The sequence below is a fragment of the Epinephelus fuscoguttatus genome, linkage group LG9 (genome assembly GCF_011397635.1).
Source record: "Epinephelus fuscoguttatus linkage group LG9, E.fuscoguttatus.final_Chr_v1".
NCBI classification, from domain to species: Eukaryota; Metazoa; Chordata; class Actinopteri; order Perciformes; family Serranidae; genus Epinephelus; species Epinephelus fuscoguttatus.
Window position 1 is genome coordinate 31,048,697 of NC_064760.1, and position 21,639 is coordinate 31,070,335.

The following is a 21,639-nucleotide window of genomic DNA, read 5'->3' on the forward strand; positions in this document are numbered from 1 at the left end:
CTAAAAATTAAACTTGAAACAAATTCAGTCTCCTCTTTTTATTTGAAGTTGGCAACCATCCACTTGTAAAATACTTTATTAAATGTTTAGAGTGTAGGATTTAAGGGGGATATAATGCATACGATGCAGTGCAGAAATTTAATATAATAAGTATGTTTTCTTGCGTTTCTACTCTTTTTGTGTACATAGGGAGCAGGTCCTCATCATGGGCATGTAGATCGCCGTTTTGCACCACCATGTTTCTACAGCACCCCACAACGGACAAACCAAGCACTGGCTCTAGATGGGTCCATTTGCATTTTCGTGTTGGTCACCATAGTTAGCAGCTCCTCTGTGACGAAAGCGTCTCAAAAACACTGATTTCTTAATGTGGAACTGTTTATTCTGTGTTTGTACTGATTTTAATCACCTGGTATGTTTGTTTTGGCGAGGATGAGACCTCTGTGGATACTTTGGCCCCCGGTTAAAATTGAACAATGAAGAAGTTATAACAGAGAGAAGTTTTAGCTGGTTGTAATCTGCAATTCTTTCTGCTAGATGCCACTAAATCCCCCTAAATCCTGCACACTGTGAAGTAATAGTTTGACAGTTTGCAACTGACTGTAAACAGGGGAAAGGCTGGCTCTGTCTAAAGTTAACCAGCACATCTAAAGTTTAGTAGTTGACACAATATATATATATATATTTTGATATGTAAATATATATATGATATTTACAAAAAAAGTTTTTTTATAATGTGAAACTGCTTTATTCTGTGTGTGTACTGATTTTAATCACCTGGTTTGTTTGTTCCAGAGAGGATGGGACCTCTGGATAATTTGGCTCCTGGTTAAAACTTAGCAATGAGAACTGAGGAAGTTCTAACGGGGAGACGTTTCAGCTGGTTGCAATCTGCAATCCCCTCTGCCAGATGCCACTAAGTCCCCCTAAATCTTACACACTGTAAAGTAATGGCTAGACAATTTGCAATTGACTGTAAAGGGAAAAGACTGGCTGACGGCTCTGTCCAAAGTTAACACATCTGAAGTTTACTAGTTAACACATTTTTTTATATATATGTATATTATATTTTTTGATATATGTATGATATTTAAAACAAAAACTAGAGAGAAAGACAGAAAGGAAAAAGAAAAAACAAGCGTAAAAGTTGACAAAGTTTCACCATTTCTTGGCCTGCAGCAGTTGCTAGGCAACCAGAGGACACTGTTTCCGGCCAAGATACAGCCCGACTCACGCAGGGGGGTCGCGAGGCACAACAGCCAAACAACCCTCATAAACGGTGAACTGACGTTTTTACATTTTGATTTTTGTATTAATTAAGCAAACTGGGCAGTACGTGTTAATTAGTGCGCTTCGGGAAATCTGCCTGGTAGATTTTGTTATGTTTGGACAGAGCTAGGCTAACTGCTTAGGCTGTTCCCCTTGTTTCCAGTATTTAATCTAAACTAAGCTAAGCTAACCGGCTGCTGGCTCCACCTAGCAACCACTAAATTGCATATTTACTGTACATACCAGAGAGTTGTATTACACGTCCTGTTTAATTAACACGGTAAGAAAGCGAACCCTAACTAACCAAGAAGCATTTGACATGTACCTCTTTGAGCTGTAAAGGCAGCTCATTGTAGAGACTGACGCTAGGACCCAGCGGAGGAACAGCCTGCCTCGAGCTCCCGACCAGCGGATCTGTAAAGTATCGACTGTATCTGTCAGCGGTGGCTCCACACGCCTTCACACACTCACTTACTCACTCATGGGCCTGCATTGAATTTCAAGAACTCACATGGACAGCATCACCAGGGGAATGGAAACAAACGGCACCAAATGTAAGTTTACTTTTCAACCCGAAACACTGCTGCAAAAGAGACTGTCTTGTATGCTGAGTGCTGTGCGTCACTTTGCAAAGTTGGAATTAGAAATGCATGTTTGTTTTATGTTACAGTTTTTGCGGCTGTCAAAACCCTCTCACAAATCCACTGTGTGTGTTCACTTCCTCGCACACCTCTGAGTGTAGCACCTTTACTGAGGCTCCCTGCAATGCACTGGTTTTACTGGGGAGACACTGCATGGGATTATTGCTGGGGATAGTTAGATTTATCTAAATTTCTGCCCTAATTGCAGTTAATATTATTCTCTAAATTTCTATTCTTTCTGTGTGACTCTTTCATCCAGAAGTCAGTTGTCTGAGGCACTTCCTTTTCCCTGTAATTCCCCCTACTGTTGTACATCTAAGAAGACACAATGGCAGTGCACTTTAAACATATAAATAACAGTTGCTTTGGTCTCCCCCCAGCTGCTTGGAGAGGCAGAGAACCAAGTGTTCATCTAAAGTTTGATTGTTGTTACAGAAAGTGAACCTCACTCATCCTGAGTCAAGTCAAATATGTGGATGTGGAGATGAGATATTTGGAGATTAGGCGGTCATGGTAATCATTGTATGACACTGGACACCACCAGCAGAGAATTCAGCATAGAAAGCTGTGGAGTTCTGCCATGCTTTTGTGTTGAAATAGCAAGAAACACAAAATGTGTTTCCGCCCCATGTGTTTTTCTGGGAGGGGTGCAGTTGCCCCCCTGCACAGTACAACATTTTTCCACATTGTAACTGAAAACAAATACACTTACCCCCCTTGTGGATTTTGGCACAAAGTTAGAAGTAACAGCACTAACAGGGAAAGGTGTGGCCCAACTCAGCATTTCAAATATGAAGTTATGATCTCAGTTTGGAGTTTATGTTTGTTTGATCTGTTTTTACACTTCAGCTGATGTTGCCTGACTGTATTATGTTACTGCCTTCACAGCTGTAGAGTGCTTTTCACAGACTTGTTTCCAGCCGCCAGGCAGGTAAACATGTGCGAGTGATTATAACGTCCAACTTAATGGACATTTTTACTCAAGTTTTTACTTAAGTGACTTGAGGTGAAAGGAAATGGGACACACTGCATACATGGTACTTTATTTTATTTCTAGCACCTTTTAACAGCCTCTTTGCCTTCAAGAAAAAGACCTCTTTTAAGTTGCATATGTCACTTCTGCCTCTCCTGTCCATGATTTACTAATTTGCCATCCATCCTCACCTTGTCAGTGTGTGTGGATTATGTGGATGTCACCAGTGTGTTTGGTGTGTACACAAAGCATCTAAAGGAGGAAGTGTCTTTAGGTTGTATCCAGGCTGGAAGAAACCTCACCTGTCACTCCAGTCTCTCTCAACACACACAAACACACAGGAATTTCGCTTGACTGACTTTGTATCTCAGATTTGCGTTTGTGTAAACACCACAGGAAAAAACACACGATGATGGCTGGTGATCCCTTGGGAGCATCCTGCTGTTTATGTGGGCTTTGAATCCCCTGATTAGTTGCTGCTAAAGTACTTTCACTTAATTTTTCTTAAATAAAGTTACAAGCAATGATATATTGACTCATTGTTTAGTCTGCAAATGTCAGAAAATATGGACAAATGCCTTTAAGCAAAACAGTAAAGTTGCTGACCATAAAATCTAAACAATAATCTCAAAGGCGCTGACAAGCTCCCTGGAGCCAAGGAAAACTGCAAAGTCGCATGATAACACTGTCATGGGTAATTTGGCCCATTCTTAATTTATAAATATTGATAAGCGCAGCTTGTTGATTGCTTTGCTGTTGATGAATTTATTAACTAACTGTCTCAAAGGTTATTCATGTTCCTTTTCTGACTGTCACAACTTGCTGTGTGGAGGTACGCGAGTTCAGGTATCAGGCTTGATCAGGTTGATGAGAGGCAGGTATGAGCTTGAATTTGTGGAAGCTTCTTAATATGCGCTATCCAAGCCAGCTGGAGCGGCAGTGTAATAAAGGTTTTGTTTCCACAGTCGCCTCAGTGTGCACGGTGAGAAGCAGAGCACCAGGTGGGTGTGAGAGGGGAGAGGCTGTCCCCGCAGAGATGCATTGCAGTGGTGGGATTGTCTGTGATTTAGCCCAGCAGATATGATGAATCGTGGCTATTGTCAGGATGTTTGGGAGCATATGGAAGAACTTGTGGACAAAACAGTGATCTGCTGTGGACTCCACAATGAGGCAGAAATGTAACGTACTGCTCATGTAAGCACAATTCTGCTACATGTGCAAGAAATCCCTGCTCCAACCATGTCATTCCTCTAATGAGATGGTTCGCCCTGCATATCCACATTCCACTGAGGAATCTATGAAAAAAGAAGTGTGGTTGTGTTATTGTGCTTTTGCTTGAGTGTGTGTTGGTGCCTATGGGATACCTCAAACCAACCAGTTGCTCTGAGTAACAATTTATTTTTTCATTACACAAATGTAAGTCTTCAGGCTTATGGAGAACGTGTTTGACAGTCAACAAGGATTTGAATTGTCAAAAGTTGAATTAAAGCATGGTGTCAGCGGGCACGGGTTAGCAGGGCAAAAGAGCATAATTAGAATGCAGTCTGCTGTCGTCATCTAGCCAGTGGTCAGTGACCTCACTGTGTGCGCTTTTATGCCATATTACTCATTATGTATGCTGTAATCTGCATTTTCACACAGCAAAAAGTTTGGGACAGTAACTTTAGTCTAAAGCTTATATCGTTCTCAGAGGACTATTCCAGATGTTTACAACATGGGTCTTAATGTATTGCTGTGGCCGATTTAAATGGACAGTTCACCCCAAAATCAAAAATACATGTTTTTCTTCTTAGCTGTAGTATCAATCTAGATTGTTTTGGTGTGAGCTGCTGAGTGTTGGAGATATCGGCCATTGAGATGTCTGCCTTCTCTTGAATACAGTGGAACTAGATGGCACTCAAATCCATTTGAAAAACTCAACAGCAATGTCTCTTTCCACAAATCACGACCCTGTCACTCAAGATAATCCACAAACCTTGTTGTGAGCGAGTTCATGTAGGAACTATTTTCTTCCTACTAAACTAAAACCACCAACTGTATCATTGTGCAGAAGGAAGCATGCATCTACCCATGGACGAAAGGCTCATGACAGCACAAGATGTAAACATTAATGGCATCCTTCTAGGTTGAGCTGTAACGTCAGGTAGCTCAGGTGAACTACAAGTAGCCTTTCATTCATATCTCCAACACTTAACAACTCACACCAAAACAATAGATCGATAAATAGTACTACATGTAAGAGGGAAAATATGTACTTCTGATCTTGTGTTGAACTGTCCCTTTGACTAAAAAATAAAGCTGTCATAGTCCAGACGTTGGAAGTGGATGCTCAGTTGGAAGCAGTTTTCTAATGGAGTCCGATGGGGCAAGGAAACAGGAAGCTTCACAACAATAAAATCTCATCCTGTGCTTCAGTTTGATGTCTCAGTTTCACATCCCACTGTAAACCCTGCAGCATTACACACCCAGGTCAGCCTCAAGATTCATCCTGGAAGTAGCTCTAAGAAACAAAAGATAGATAATGCAGGTTGTTTGGGTGACACATTTCATTGTCTACCTTCATTTGAACAAACAATATTTTGATTGGTTAAATAGCTGTCTGTAGATCCCTTGGCCTCACTAGACTCTGTTGTAAAGCTGCTCCCAGTGGAGCACTCCTGTCAGTTCTCTCAGCAGTGCTTGGTAAATGCTGTGTTATCTCAACCAATTGGAACACCAGCTACAATAACAACAGATCCATATACATTTTTATTTATGCATGTAAGGTTCACCTCCCCTTGGTTTGTTTGCACTTTTTAGATATACATTTAGTTAGCAGATATGCTCACCCTTATGCAGTACATTATATTACATACAGAATTATATGTATATATATATGCCCCATCATGAATGAGCTGTAAATCATGGATGATTGTGGACCAGCCCTAAAAGAAGTGGAATTCCCCTCTTTAACCCTTGTGAGATGACAAGATCACTATAATTCATATGGCTGAGATATGCAGTGCAGTGTATTTGTGTGTATGTGCACATGTAGGCGTGCACATGTGCATCGTGTGTAGGCAATGGCCATTCTCTGCCCAGCTGTTTATATATGGTTTCCACAGAGATATACCTCACAACATTAGAGCAGGCAGCTACAGAGTGTATTTGACACTTAAAAATATGGTGTTTTCTTCTTTTGCAGAGGGTGAGGAGAGACACCGCCTGGTGCGTGCATGTGTACAGGTACAAGCAATATACTTCAGATTTATTGGAGAGACTTGGCAGAATATAAGAGAACAGTAGTTAGACTTGCCTTACCTGTCATCAGTTAGGTTTACTGTATTTTACTTGACAACAGCCATAATTTAACACTGACATGTGATTCATGTTAATATACAGGTATAGAAATTGTAATTTTTTGGCCTAAGGCATAAACCCAGGTTAGCAGTTCAAAGAGTGCAGATAGTTCTGACAGAAAGTGGTTTTGGCATGCACTCAGGAGAGTTTAAAAGGAATCCTTGAAAGAAATTGTCATGGTGTGTGATCACTTTATCCAGTAGAAGCATCAGTATTGGTTTGTGGTCTGTAGATGAGGTACAGGAGTTAAATCAACTCTGTCATCACTCTAGTCATGTTTGTAACATTTACATTGGTAATTTGTTGAAGCGATGGGATTGTGTCATGAAAAGTGCTTGACTAAATCCTGAACTCAGCCTTTATATCTCTCTGATGAAAGGCATCAGTCAACATGGCAACCCCCTGAAAAGTCTACCAAAGCATTACAGGTCTGCCTCCAGTTGACGAGACACACTGTTGAACAGCTTATTTGACAAAATACAGACACATCCTGATGAAACAAAATGTGAAAGACCATTTGTTGGATAAGATGACTGTTTTGACACTGATTGGCCCTGGGCTTACATCATTCATTCATTCATTCATTCATCTTCTAACCGCTTCATCCTCTTGAGGGTCGCGGGGGGGCTGGAGCCTATCCCAGCTGACACTGGGCGAGAGGCAGGGTACACCCTGGACAGGTGGCCAGACTATCGCAGGGCTGACACATAGAGACAGACAACCATTCACGCTCACATTCACACCTACGGACAATTTAGAGTTATCAGTTAACCTAGTCCCCAATCTGCATGTCTTTGGGCTGTGGGAGGAAGCCGGAGTGCCCGGAGAGAACATGCAAACTCCGCACAGAAGGGCTCCCACACCCGGGATCGAACCGGCAACCCTCTTGCTGTGAGGCGAGAGTGCTAATCACCACACCACCATGCCGCCCCTGGGCTTACATCCTTTTATAATTTTTTTTGGGTTGTGATCTTTGTAATTATTGATGTTTATCAATGGCCTGTTGTAACATTCATCTTTTATAACTGATAAACTACATCTTACCATTTCTTTTGAGCATGTTTTTCTTATTTTGCTAGTGTTGTAATGATTTTTAAGACTTGTAAAACTGAACACTTGCTACTCTTTTATTACTCATCAAGATGATGCATCATTGTTTAAGGCTCCTTTACCACTTTGTCAATCTTTGGGGTCTTATGCTGCTTCAAAAACGTACTATGTAAGTTATAATTGATTCCTGAAATAGTGAACTTGCATCAAGCTAGGACTCACAGGATTAATCCAGAAATGCTGTTCTGTGGGGGCAAATTCAAACTATATTTATCCTAAACAAAAGCAACTACATTAACAATGGTCAACTGCATTAATGTTGCATTTACAAAATTTAAAAGCTATATCTTTAACCACTTAACATAATATAAGGAGAACGGGAAAGCACCTTAGATCATCCACAAGAGGAAGTTGTGCTCTGAATGATGGTTAGATTCAGACAGCAGCAAGAAGACACTGAGAGTGTGTCCTAGTTTTCTGGTGCACAACTGAAGACAGTGCTGCGCTCCGGTCAAAATCCCATTAACACGAAAAATCCCTAATGGAGACAAAGCAGCTTGTGTAATAGCAATTGTGTGTGTGTGTGTGTGTGTGTGTGTGTGCGCGCGCGCGCGCGCAGGCATGCATGTGTGTTCTGTGTATATTACCCTTGTCTGTGCAACATCAGTAAAGCAGTGCCTCCACTTGCAGAATAGCATCTTTCTCAGTGTGTGAATACTTTTCTGTGAGCGAGACATAGCATTGTGGTGATCTCATAGGACTCAGGGCAGATACGGGATCTGAATAATACTAACTGCACTGTAGGGCCTTTGTGTGGCAGCAGGCTGAGTCAAGCCCTCTGTGCCATCTCAGACCTGAATAAATCAGAGAGCAGGGAGATGAGAAATGAGACAGAGGGGAAGGAGGTTTAGCAGACAGACATCCCCTACATCATGGTCAGCTCTGTGACCTTTGACTTTTGACCTGAGTCCATATTGAAAAATACTCTGATGTAGTAGTTGCCACCTGGCTGGTACTCTCTATGACTTCTACCCATCTGTCCATTTCCTATACCTGTTTTTTTTCTGTTCAGCGTCACTGGGAAGATCAGCTTATCCCATAATGCACTGGGAAAAGGAAATCCAAGCCTCCGGGAGTAGTGCCGGGCCAATTTTACATAGCAGCCAAACAGTGGAAGAACTACAATTTCCACGTCCGTCACATGATGCCACGGGGCCCAAAAAGGCTGTTTTTCAATTCTCATGGCCTTACATTGTGAAAGAGACGTCTGTAGACCAGTAGATTTGTTTTTTGAGTGTCACAAACCCCACAAAATGACTAATTTCACTGTTGGAATTTGATCAGTTTGGTCCGATAACATTACTTAAGCCTAGAAGAATCGCACAGTTAATTAACTTTATCCACATTCATGTTAGCGCAGGGCTAAATCGGAAGTTAGCCACTTGGCTGGTAGATGTCTCTAGTGTGCACGCGCTATTCGCCGAGCAATTTTATACCCAGGAAGTTGATTTTTTTCCTCCCTTCACGCGCCCCTGAGCAGCTTTCATAGACATAAACAAGACCTCAACCCCAACCCTGTTTCGGGTCCTCTATATACATGGAAGGGGAAATCTATTTCAAAGTTTGCCAGTCTATTACAGTGCTAAACAAGCATATTTGAAGATTCAGTAGATTTGACACAATAAGGAGGAAGTAAATGATTACAGAAGGAATGAATCTGACATTAACAATTGTTTGGGAGGAGGAGAGAACACTGTCACACCAGGCAAACAATGAAAAACCCCTTCTTTGTGAGGACATCTGAGCTGTAAAAGATTCTTCATTGCTTGTTTTCCTCCCATGTCACACTATACACTGTGAAAATATTTCTGTGGCACAAATCTTTGTTTCTGATGCCCCACATCTGTTAGAACTGGCCATTATTGAGCTGATACATGTAATCTGATCCCAGGTTAAAGCTGACTAAAACAATGCAAAAGTGAATGAACATAGTAGATGTCAGATGGGAAAATGAGCAGCAATGCTTTACTAACCTGACCTGTAACTGTGGCCCTTGACTCTCCCTCACTGCTGAGATAGCAGCTCCCTGCTATCACCGCTGCTTCCCAGATTACTCAACCACAGTGAAGCCAGGGGTGTAATGTGTGTGTGTGCGCGTCTGAACATCAAAAGCTTCTTTGCTCCACTGCTGCCCTTCAAAAGCCAGTTAATGCTTAAACAGGTGAGTGGGAGTGCACAAACCCATAATTCTCCCACTCTATCACCATGGAAACGTCCCAGCCGCTTAAGAGGCCTCATGACTTTGAGTAGATCTCCCTCTCTGTGACAAGCTCATTAGAGTGGCCTAATTAGAAGGACGCATGTTGGAGCTAGAAATTAGTTATAGACATTGACTGCAGGATACATACCCATTTAAATGATGTCTACAAATACTTGCAAAGATGGAGGGAATTTAAACTAAACCTTGCTCTACTTCATGGAGACTTAATTTAAAATGTAGAGCTCGGAAGTGCTTTATGTTTTGTTTAATTTAAGATTATGAAATAGTGTAGTAAGTAAGCAGTCTGCTGAAGTGTCAGTCTGTAAGTCAGTGTACCATCCAGTTATTTCTAAAGAAGAGAAAACTAGGACAGATTTAACAAAGAAATCCAAATCATTTATTTCTCTGGACTGTTTTCCATCTGTATTTACTGTATTTGTGCGTATCATGGAGTGTAGGATCAGATTCTTGCTGTATTTTATGATAACCTGAAGCATCTTCCTGTGTACACTAAAAACAGCAGGGAGAACATGTTTTTTCCCCTCTGCCCTTAATTTGTATACCTTTACAGCTCCTCCAAACCAAATAAGCTTTTCCACATGTTCTCTTAACCTGCTGCTAAACCTCAGCATGTTTTGCATTGTGCGTTTGGTATCTGGCCTATGTTTATTATTGTATGTTGGTCTAAATGTCTGCCCACATAATTAATGTAGATGTCAAAGCCATGAGAAAGGAATGCTCACTCTCAGCGGGACTACCTGCAGCAGCTAAATAAGGGTTTCTAATAATGGGACATTCAAGAGCTCCATTATGTTGTTGTCCCTTTGAATTACAGATGTAGAAGCAGGCGCGCTCTATCTAGCCTAGGATCTAGACTGCTCATTGAGAATAGGGTCACCAGAGACAGTACAGTAAAGTGGGAGTGGGTCAGCTGGCAGGAAGAGGAAGCAGAAGGCCGGCGGTGATAAGTGATGTCATCAGTAGAGGGAGGAAGTCCATCTCTATAGGAGACACATGGGGCATCCCCATAAAGTTGGTCAGCCCATTAACTAATGTAGGACAGGAAAAGTGTTTTGTTGGCAACATGAAGAATAAGATCGAAATCACTCTCTAAGGACCTTCGGTAGTTAACTTATCTGAGCTGGCATGACCTTTGAATGTCTGCTTTGATGATTTTTAAGCTTACTTTCTGTACATTTGACAATGGTCTCACCAGCCTTTATGCTACCTGCCACCTTTGTTTTTCTCAGGGTGTCTGGTTTCTACTGGGTTTCTATTGTTTTTGATGACCACTTTCCAATGTACTTCCTTTTTATTGTTTCTCTGGGACATCTATTATGTTTTTCCCGACCCTCAAATGAATAAAGGAAATCAACATTAACAGACCAAGTGCCAGTAATAATAAGTAGTGTGACATGTTACACAACAGCGTCGGCCTCTAGTGTGACATACAGACTGAATCACAATGTTGTTTAAAATAACCTTCAGGTAAAAAATACCTCGCATCACGTACTTAAAACCAAACAGCGTTTTTGGTTCGTTTTTAGCCACCTAAAGAAAAAGGCCACTCTAAAAGAATCAATATCAGTTTGAGTATATGCTATATAGAGAAGATTTTGGGCACTTTGCCTTGCCCTCAGGCAGCCCTTTCCAACAGCGAACTGAAGCCGTTATCTGAACCCCACTAGACTCCACTGGCAAAAACATTTTACTTCACGCCAAACATGGGAGTTGCTGGTCTCCAATGTCCCAATCAGTTAGTGTGTAGGGTAAAGCTGTGAAAATATATCAAATATAGTGAACACTTAAACCGATTTTGATTTTTTTTAGGCTGGTTGTTTTAGATGGCTGCAATGTAGTAGTAATGTTGTATCGTCATCGCTCTCGAAACAAAAGAAATTGCATAACATGGCAATAACAATCATTTACCATCCCTGTTTTATGGCAGTTGATCTTATCCTCTGCTAGGAGGGTAAGGAGCTCCTGGACCTCATTCTCTCCCCAGTTTTCATACATTTTCTGTTTCTGTTCTTCTTCTTTGAGTTCGACACATACCACAACATCAAAATGTGACACCTGTCCTGTCCGCCCGCCTCAAATTTTTTACACAGACGTCAGCTCTCTTACTACTACTGTCTGTCCCCCCATTTCGTGTTTGTACCATTGATACAGAACGGTGAGGTGGAATAACAGTGCAACATTCCTGCTTGAACAGGCAGTGTAAAAGGGGCTTTTGTCTATTGGTTGTTTGGTGCTGAGGAGGTAGCACAAAGTGGGTTTTGACTGAAAGAGGCTGATTGTAACTGTAGAGTGATAATTCTCTATGGGTTAATTACTACACACGTATAAGCCTTTTCACATACATTAAGTCATTTGATCCACAGTTGTTATTGAAATACAGATTATAGCAGCTTTAATAAATCTGCGCCATTCATAAATGTTAATCACAATTGCCTTTCTAATCAGGCTGTGTTGATCCACCTCAAATCCTACAATAAATGGTAAATACACAGGCCAAACAGTAGCAAAAAGACAGTTTAGTCACAGTCGCTGATTTGTATCGTATTCCTAATAAACCAGTACTGTCTCTGTTTACCTGTCGTGGGCTCCGGTGATATCAGTTTGTGAATGCCCAGACACGTTTCGTGCTGGGGAGAGGAGAACCCGTCAGACTTAGGAAATGCCTGGAATCCTGAGGAGTAGAGTGGGAGGAGATTTCATCATGATAGGGCACAGGCTGGTGAGAGACGACATTGTTGGCACAGCTCTTAATGTAATTAAAAACCTGGAGCACATCTGGTCCTCTGGTTTACCTCACCTTTGTTCGCGTGTGTCGGGTAAATGCATATCAGTGATTGTCTATATAGAGTAAATGGGGTGTGATGAACTGGTGGGTTTTTTGAAGTAGATATGTGACATCTATTTTTCATCTGTCCTCTTAATGTTATGATTCAGCTATTTTCTTTAAACATGCATGGCGCACCTTTGATGACTGAAGTGGATGATGGTATTTTGATAACCTTCACACGACATAAAGATAACGGTCAAACCCTGCTGTCTCTCAACTGAAAAACCTCTCCTGTGACTCACTCAACACGAGATAAGATTGTGCTTTCTCGCGTAAAAAAATGTTTTTCATTTCCTTTCAAAAGTTGCTCGGTCATATTGTTCAGCTGGCCTTAGTGATGAGACAAAGTAAGACTCCTGCACTGTTTGTCTGGACACCTCAAAGTCTTCAACTTGCAGTGCTCTTTCATGTCAGATCAGGTTGGGAAATGGCTGTATATCCAACATGTCCAAAGACAATAAGAAAGGGGAGACTTCCAAGAAAAGCCCTGCAGTTTTCATTAGATACTGATCTCTTGTGGAGTCACAGATGGTACAGTTGTTTGAGTTTCTCACAGCAGCTTTGTCTAGCAGGAGTTGCCTCTTTGTGCTTTGAACTATGCTTTGCATCAGTGGTAATCATTGTTAATGTGGATGATGCATTTTCTAGATTAACAGTGCGTCATGTTTTAGCAATTACCTGAATACATCACTTTTACTCAGACACTTGAGAGCTGTTGTACCCAGCTGTAATGTGAAGAATAGAGATGTTTTTACTGCATGGTGTGCTTTCCCATCCCTCCACTGGCATCCATGGTCTTGTGTGAGTTCACAACTTTACTGGGGAGGTCAGAGGTCACATTTAGTCACAGTTAGGAGTGGTTTGTGAGGTCATAACCAAGTCTATTAACCAGGGTGTGTCTGTGGCATTTATCACAGCTAAGGGGGATTTTGGAAAAAGTTGGGAAACACTAGAAATGCCTCTCTGAAGCTATCTGGCCTGTTTATCAAATTAGATGACAAAGGTCTTCCTGTCTACATTATTGCATTATTAGGCAATTAATTTCCCATTTTTCTACACTGACATCCTCGGAAGACAGTTTTCAAAATACTCTTTTATATGAACACACTATGACTTATTTGTCTGTGATGCATTGTCTAGTTATGCAGTGATCTCTATAGGTTTCTTCAGCCATTACTGTAGTCTGTTTTTCTACGGATGCTCCCATTTTCGAAGGTTTAAATGGTACTAGGGTTAAACCTCAACAACTTTTTGCCGCCGACCAAACTGACGTTCCAAGTAAATCCGTTGCACCAAGTACTGGACACTTTGAACCACCACAAGCTGTCATATTCATAGTCTTGTTTATTTTTCTTTAATGTGGTTTTAATCAAATTCAAATTTAAATTAAAGAAATACATCATTTTTCCAGTCAGGCTGTTTATTAGGTTAAGGTTAGGTTATGTTTCTTGTCCTTGTGCTCAGACAACATGAAAAATAAGGCTTTGACCATCATTATTCATCACAAACCCTTGTTTGTTTTCTTGCCAAGGTTTTGTTTTAAATCTGTACAAAACTTAAAGCATAAAAACGTCATGTGGTTAAGGGAGGTTATTTGCTGAACTATTAGTTTGTCTGGGAGCAGTAACTTTCTGGGAAAAACACAGCCTGTTCTTTTTCAACTTTGGTTTTTAAAAAAAAGATGTATACAGTATATTTGTTAATTAGTGAGCATGATAAGTGCTGATAGGCGCATTTTGTTACCACTGGACAGAGCCAGGCTACCTGTCCCCCCTGCTACCAGTCTTTGTACTAAGCTAAGCCAACCATCTTCCTTTTTAATATACAGACACAAGAGTGGTATTGATCTTGACATCTAGCTCTTGGCTAAAATTTAATAAGCATATCTCCCAAAATGTGTTCCTTTAACTAAAGAGTTTTAAAAGGAAAAGTGCAAACTACAGGGGAGCTAGGCGGGAGCCAGGCGGGAGCTTGAGTCCACTTAGTAAGACATGAGCTACCCTTAGAATTAGAGTATGACGTGAAATTTGGCATGGTCTTTAAAAATACTGACAATACACTATATCTGCCATGCTTTTCTATTTTTTATGTATCATTACCATCATGGATCATGCATAAAATTGGGCTATTACTGATGTATGATTCATGCGTGTGGGTGATTCATCACCAAATTACTTTAATAAAAATACGGGCATGCATGCAGTTCTTGCCATCACCATCACAGCTTGGTGGCGCAGTATCATAAGCTGCACTCACTTTGACTCGAAGATCAGGAAATAACAAACTTTCTTGTTCCCACTCGGTCTTCTCAGTCACCATTATTCATTTCTATGTTTTATACACAGCATACTGATATCTCAAAGAACAGCCCCAACCCTCCTCATAAAAAAATAGCTCCCCTGAAAGCCATGGGATCCTACAAGAATTCAAAACAACACATAATCTTATTTTTACATGCTCTGTATAAATCTAATATAGTAACTTTGCAGTGATGGTTGTGCAGACTTGTGCACCAGGCAGCCCCATACAGCCAGCTGGCACCGTTTTCACTCTGCAGCTGATACACAGTAACAGCCTACACCTGAGAGACACAGTGTGTTTTGTCTGTACATGTGAGTTTCTGCATTGCTGTGCATATGATTGTGCCTTTGTCTGTGTGTGCTTGTGGGTTTGTTTGTACAGCATTAGTGCCCCTGTGATTGAAGGTGGCGTGTCATATCGTGTTGGGGCATACGAGTCTGCCTCAAGGCAACGAGTCATCCACGTGTAACTCTGAGAAGTCTCAACTTGCCTCTACGTCCTCTCCACAGCCCTTACTCAGTCTCCATTGTATCTTTCACTTTTTATTTCTAAATAAATGCTTCAAAAATATAGAGACTACTACTTGCAGCGTCAGTTCCACTAAGGGAACATTTTACTGGTATCTTACATAGAAAGTAACCCTGTAACAGATGCTCTAATGTGAAGTAGCTATACAATGCTTTATTGTACCTGGTATGTCATTGGGGTCATTGGCATCATCTGGATGGCAGCTTTTATGTGCATCTAGTTAAAGGTTAATAATGTATTGAGAGAAGGAATGTAGTAGAATAAAGAATGTGGGTTAGCTATTAGTCGACATGTGTGTGTTTACACAGCAAGCCTTTCCCAGGTGCTATACGATCCCTAGGATTAGAGCGGAGGGCTACACACACACATACACAGAGCACCACCACAGTCTCCCTACCCCCCAAAAGAAAAGAGAGGAGGGGAGACAGAGTGGGAGGGAGGTACAGCGAGATAACAGATCAGAGGGAAGACGGTAGAGGTGGTAGAGGTAAAAGAAGTGTGAATTCAGCAGTAGGCAGACTGTAGCTCACCTCCACTACAAAGACTTCACAGGACAGAGCACACAGGGAGGCTTTGACTCTGGAATATATCCCATAGTATCTGCTTATGTATGAATGAACCAGTTTGTCTTCTTCTTAACCTTGGAAGATGGTGGGACTCTCCTCCACTGCTGCTGTCGAGGGTAAGTGTTGAAGGGAAGTCTTTGTGGCTTTTCAGGATATCACCACAGCAGGAATCTGAAGCTAAAGGAGGTGCAAGGATTTGTAAAGATATGTAAATATACGGAACAATGCGACGACACACAGGCTGTGAAGGTGTTGTAAACATGAGACTGAATGAAGACATCAGGTGATGTTTACTTCGTTCCTTAAGCATTGCGCCAGCTTGCTGGAATACCAAGAAAGGTTGTTGAATTGTTGAGAAAGCAGCAGATTGCCACCCAGACTCAATGGTGAAACGTTGCAATTTTTTGAGCCACTAGAGCCTCTTTGTGGGATACAGATTCTTGTGTGATTAGCTGGAATGTCTGCCTGCAACAATATTGTGAAACAGAGTTGCAGCAGAAAGACTTGAGTTTTGTCACTTTCGACATACTGTGGAGCCGTGTGTGTGTGTGTCACTGAGGCAAGATAAGTAAGCTCAGCATGAAGAAAGGCTTTGGCATGAAAAGGAGGGAGAAGAAAGAAAACCTGCGCACCCAATCAAGGTCACATTATTCATCATATCAGGGTTTGTTGGACATGTTAGCACAGGTGCTCAACTCGCTGACATTACTCACTCCCACTCCCCATCCACCCACCTCCCCCTCTCTTTCCCCCATTCTCTCAAACAGATTGTACAGGAGGTCTGCTAATGCAAGCCCTTTTTTTTAAAGGTCTGAGTCTGCACTGTTAAACAAACTTCTCCCTCCGCTTCATTACACATGCACCCTCACACAAACACACTTTGCAGAGTCTTGCACTATTAACAAGGTGAGGAATGTGTCCAGTGTTTAACAGCAATTGTCAGAGGAGTGTGAGGACGTAAATGTTTGAATGGCTACACATTCCTGTGTGCTGCACTGCCTGCACCCGTCTTTTGTGATGTCTAAAATTCCATGATGTTTTCTGTAATGGATTAAAATGTAATCAGAATGTACATGAAAGTTATGGTTTACCCTTCTTGTAGCTGCAAATATTGTAATTCCACCCTGGTCTGGCTTTAATCAAACCACATCCAATCTGTTTTCATGTAGAATTATCTTCTTATGCAAGCTTGTGTATAGCTCCCCTCAGGTGCTAGGCTCTGTATCTGTTTTCACTGGCTTTCCAAGCCATTAAAGACGCACATCACACCCTCACACACACACACACACACATACACACACACACAGAGTTGCAGCAGAGATTTAAAGGATCATGTGCTGTTTTAGATGTGTGAGAGAACCCGTGTGAGCAGTGTGGTGTTGATTATAGAGGCAAGGCTGGGGATTTAAGGGTGGTCTTATGTGCCTCACATGCCAAATACTACGTAGTAATTCCTCTTTGCTCATTTTGGCACAAGCGGCGCAACACTGTAATCGTCAAATTGGATAATCAGCTTTTCGGAGCGCTGGTCCAAGTGAAATAGTGAAGTTACTTACTTCTTACTTCACTGTGTGTGTTTTGACCTACTTCACGCCAACTCCTTGAAAGCAACGCCTTGATTTCTGCATTATATTGGATTTAATGCTGACTGGTGTGAATTTCAGTTTCTCTCTGCTGTGAATGAGTCATACTGTGGATAAAGTTCTGTCTTCCACTAGTTTAGGGGAAGCCCAGTGGTGTGCTAGAGCCAGAATATAAACAGCTGGAACCCCTGGCAGAGGGACAGCACTCACCAGGCCAAAACATCCCATTCTCATGAGTTTCCTCTCCTTCCCTGACCCCCACTTCCTTATTTCCCCTGGGTGAATCAGATCTTAATGAGGAGACATTCCAGGTCCCCGCATGGATTAATTCCTCATGCCCACATCTCAAAATGCAAGCGTGCTTTTTATTACAATAGGAGGAAACCACACTAGTAAAGAAGTGGTTGAACAGACACAGGCAAACACACTCCCACTGTACCCTTGGCAGGGCATTGTGAAGCCCATAGGAAGACCCACCTCAGGAAAGTATGTATGTCTTTAAGGAGTGTGAGCAGTCTGAAAAGTAGAGCACGCACCATTTACAAAACACCACATACATCTTACAGATTATCAAGACTTTCAACTTGTCAGTGATGATTACACACAAGATTGCTGTGTCAGAGTAATGCAAGTTAGAGTCCAACATTGTGCCTAAACTCATAAATATGCTCCTCAAACTGATACATGCACACAACAGGCTGGCTTCTTGACAGGTACACCAAAGTTCACTTATAACACACCCCACTGAACACACATCATACAAGCATTCCTGTTTGTTTTTTTATGCGTGTGTGCATGCCCATGTGTGTGTATGTTGCGTTTGTTTTCTTGTTGCCATATGACCGCCCCCCCCCGAACAAAGACTTTTCTGGCTCAGCAGCTGTCCCGTGGCTGACCCCAGCAAGATGCACGGTTCAGCAGGTCTAATGTGGCTGGACTGTGAAAATGGGGACGGGGGGGAGAGCGAGTGAGAGAGAAAGAGATGGAGGGAGTCAGGGGGAGGTAGACAAGTGTGCCAGCAGTGACTCAGCCAGTTGTTAGGTTTTGCTGGGGGATTTTTAGGATTATAGAGGCAGAGGAATTAGGGTACAACAATACAGAGGGAGGGAATACAAAAGAAGCTCTGATATTAGCAGAAAGAAGGGAGGGATGTGGCGGCTGATTGGTGGCTCTTGCTTGTGTCTGGCAGACAATCAGATAAAGGAGGAATCCAAATACACACATCAGCAGCAGGTTGTGGACCTGTTCTCAGGATGTCCAGCAGCTGGGGGAGGGAGACGATTTATTTACGTTCTGCTCTAAAAACAGGGAGTGGAACAGACCAACATGTGATGTGGATCATACATTGCTATAAGATGAGCCCTCAAAGTGTTAAAGAACCTGGAGAGCCCTGTGAAGAATGTGAATGTGTACTGCAGGAGGTCTGCCTGCCTGTCTGTCTGTCTGCCAGCTTGTGCTTTTGTGAGCTCAGGACTTTGAATCTCTCCTTTGTAAAAGATCAGGTGCCATGAGACTGCTCGCTGGTACATTTGGCCTGCTCTGGGCTCTGCAAAGTGGTGGTTCAGTTATTCTTGTCAGAATATTTCTGCCAACACCTTTACAGTCTGTGCAGCGCATTTAATCTACCTTCTTAATATTGATAGCGACAGTTGATTGAAATTTGGCTAGGCGCCCATCAAACTGTGAGCCAGCAACATTTCAGAGCTGCTGCAGAAAGACAGCACTGGATTTCTTAGCTCTCTGTGCAGGATGGTCTGTGCTTACTCTGTGAGCAATTAGCGAACGTGTTTCCTCTCACTCCAGCATCTTGTCGTTGTTTAGTCTGGCTTGTAAAGCAGAGAGGAGGAGAGGAGGGAGACTGTGTGATAAGCCAGCAGATTGATATTGACAAACTGTGATGCAAAGTGACAGAAAATGAAAGAGAGACACAGGGTAGGCAGAGCGGAAAACAACACTTTGACATACACCCCTTTGGCTTGTTTAGACATGTCAGCCTGACCTTTGCCCTCTCTGCTGATACACTGAACCAGTGCCCCCCCTGACCTTTGGCTCTCTCTGTGCAGCGATGGAGGTGTTGGTGAATGAGCTGGGTGTCCTGCTGAAGATGCTGGACCAGGAGAACCTCAGCTCCTCCACACAGGAGAAGAAGACTTCTGTGTGGAACCTCCTACAGCAGATACAGCCATCAGGTTAGTGAGAGGAGGAAAGACTAATGAAGTGACTTCTGTCTGTGTCTCATGTTTACTATACACTAGAAGACTTTGAAAAGACTTTTAAAAGACTAAAGTCCGACACCCTCTCACATCTAATGATAATACGGATTTGTAGTGTGGGATTGTTGCCTGAACTCGGCTACCAGTGGCAATATTAGTGGGAGAAGACCATGGGAATGAGAGGTGAACTGTCACAAAAATTAAGATTTCTCTCTAAAATTAGTGCTGGTTGGTGGGTGAGATACACCCCGAATTAAACTTGTTCACTCCACAGCTCCACCAGTTTCTCCTCCTTTTCCACAATTCAAGAAAACCAAGACTTGTTCATGCTCTTGCGCCTCTGTGGAATCTCCTCCATGTCTACTGTCTACCCAGTTTGCTGCTCCGCACCTTTTGGTTGTTGACCATGTTTACATTGTTGAATTTCTCTACTTGCATGAGCCAAGACTAAAAACTTACAATAGTATTTGACGTGTTTGATTGTATACGAATCTCAAAGCTCAGAGTTATATGACAACAGTCATAGGATTTTATGCTGACAATGGAAATTTGTCCACAACAGTGAAATCGCTTGAAAAGTTGTTTGGTGTTAGGACCGCAACTTTTTTTCTGTTCTCTTTTTTTGTCTGTGACACACATAATAAAAACGTGCAATACACACAACATTGTAAAGGATAAAATGTGTCTGTCCTTGCCTCCAGTTTCAGGAACAGACTACATCTATATGAACTCAGCAGTTTACAGAAATGGCACCAGCTTCGTAGAGTCCCTCTTTGACACATTTGGTGAGTTTGAGTGCTGTTAATTGTACACCTATCTATATTAATGAGCTGTAAATATCATGTTACCTTAATATATGTAAGTGTGAGTTTCAATGTATGTTGCTGTATTTTATAGACTGCCAGCTTGGAGACCTTAAGGATGTCACAGATGATCTGAAAGAAGAAAAGAACACACAAACTGACACTTTAAAACAGGCAAGTGGGCTATATATAGTATCCCTCAGCACTCACCATCCAAATCAAACTTCTCAAAGGACTATAACACCTATAGATGACTTGTAGAGAAAAGCAAAGAAAAACAGAGATCGTATTCCATGTTGTGGGGGTTTCCCATGCACATATGCTCCTCACCCTGCAAGCTGTTGGAAGAGTAAAGATTTAGGGACCCGCCCAGAACCCATGTGTCTAATTTATGGATATCATTTTGAGGGTTTTACTCTGTGTCTCTTTGATGATGTAGTTCGTAGGCTGTGAAAAAAAAAATCCTTCGTATTTATGAGGGAAATTCGAGAGTTGTGTTTGTGTGTTTCCTCTTAGCAGAACTGTGCAGACTCCCCAGCCCCGCACTCAGCTGACTCTCCTCCCCCTCTGCCCACAACGCCTCCTCCCGAGGAGTATTATGAGGAGGCTGTGCCCCTCAGTCCTGGCAAGTTGCCCGAGTACATCATCACACGAGGTCAGCATCTTCCCGCCTCTGCTGAACTCATTGCCCTGAGTGTCATTTTGCTGTAAAAACCTCGAAGCCAATAATTACAAAGAACAAGTCGCATTAAAGTGCATGATGGAACATAAGGAGTAATTAGGAATTTTTTTCATGTCCTCCATTTTCAGTCAGGTCTAGCCCTCCCAATTCTATAGAGGATGGGTATGAAGACGCAGAAAACAACTACCCCACTACCTGCATAAACACACACCGCAAAAATTCATGTGAGTTGAAAACAGAGTCCCCCCCCCAATGAACAATTTACGTGATAAAAAGCCTTGTTATAAGAAATAAAGCTTTATCTTCTCTGTTGTTGCCCTCTCAGACAATGATTCTGATGCCCTGAGCAGTTCCTATGAGTCATACGAGGAGGATGAGGAAGAGAGGAGCCCTGGTGTCCAACTCACTCATCAGTGGCCCTCAGACGAGAGCTCCATGCCTCCAGCCAGGGACTGTCGCATTTGCGCCTTCCTGCTACGCAAGAAACGTTTCGGCCAATGGGCAAAACAGCTTACTGTCATACGAGAGAACAGACTACAGGTGAGGAGTTGTTCAGTAAGCATGCAAGCATACACTCCGGATA

At 42.2% G+C, this 21,639-nt stretch overlaps 1 protein-coding gene across 5 annotated transcripts in view; it reads left to right on the top strand.

Annotated features, from left to right (window-relative positions):
* The first annotated feature begins 1,227 nt into the window (after nt 1-1,227).
* The window catches only part of afap1l1a (actin filament associated protein 1-like 1a), a 30,637-nt gene continuing 10,225 nt past the window's right edge, over nt 1,228-21,639 (top strand). The window contains exons 1-8 of one of the 5 annotated variants that reach the window (XM_049585589.1): nt 1,228-1,823; nt 6,068-6,108; nt 19,422-19,547; nt 20,273-20,356; nt 20,469-20,548; nt 20,891-21,029; nt 21,185-21,280; nt 21,382-21,596. In XM_049585589.1, the coding sequence (XP_049441546.1) occupies nt 6,099-6,108; nt 19,422-19,547; nt 20,273-20,356; nt 20,469-20,548; nt 20,891-21,029; nt 21,185-21,280; nt 21,382-21,596 (750 nt within the window). In that variant the 5' untranslated portion in view covers nt 1,228-1,823; nt 6,068-6,098. Of the gene's footprint in view, nt 1,824-6,067; nt 6,109-15,719; nt 15,892-19,421; nt 19,548-20,272; nt 20,357-20,468; nt 20,549-20,890; nt 21,030-21,184; nt 21,281-21,381; nt 21,597-21,639 lie in introns of those variants that run through there. The other 4 variants (XM_049585586.1, XM_049585585.1, XM_049585587.1 and 1 more) reach the window with 4 other exon arrangements.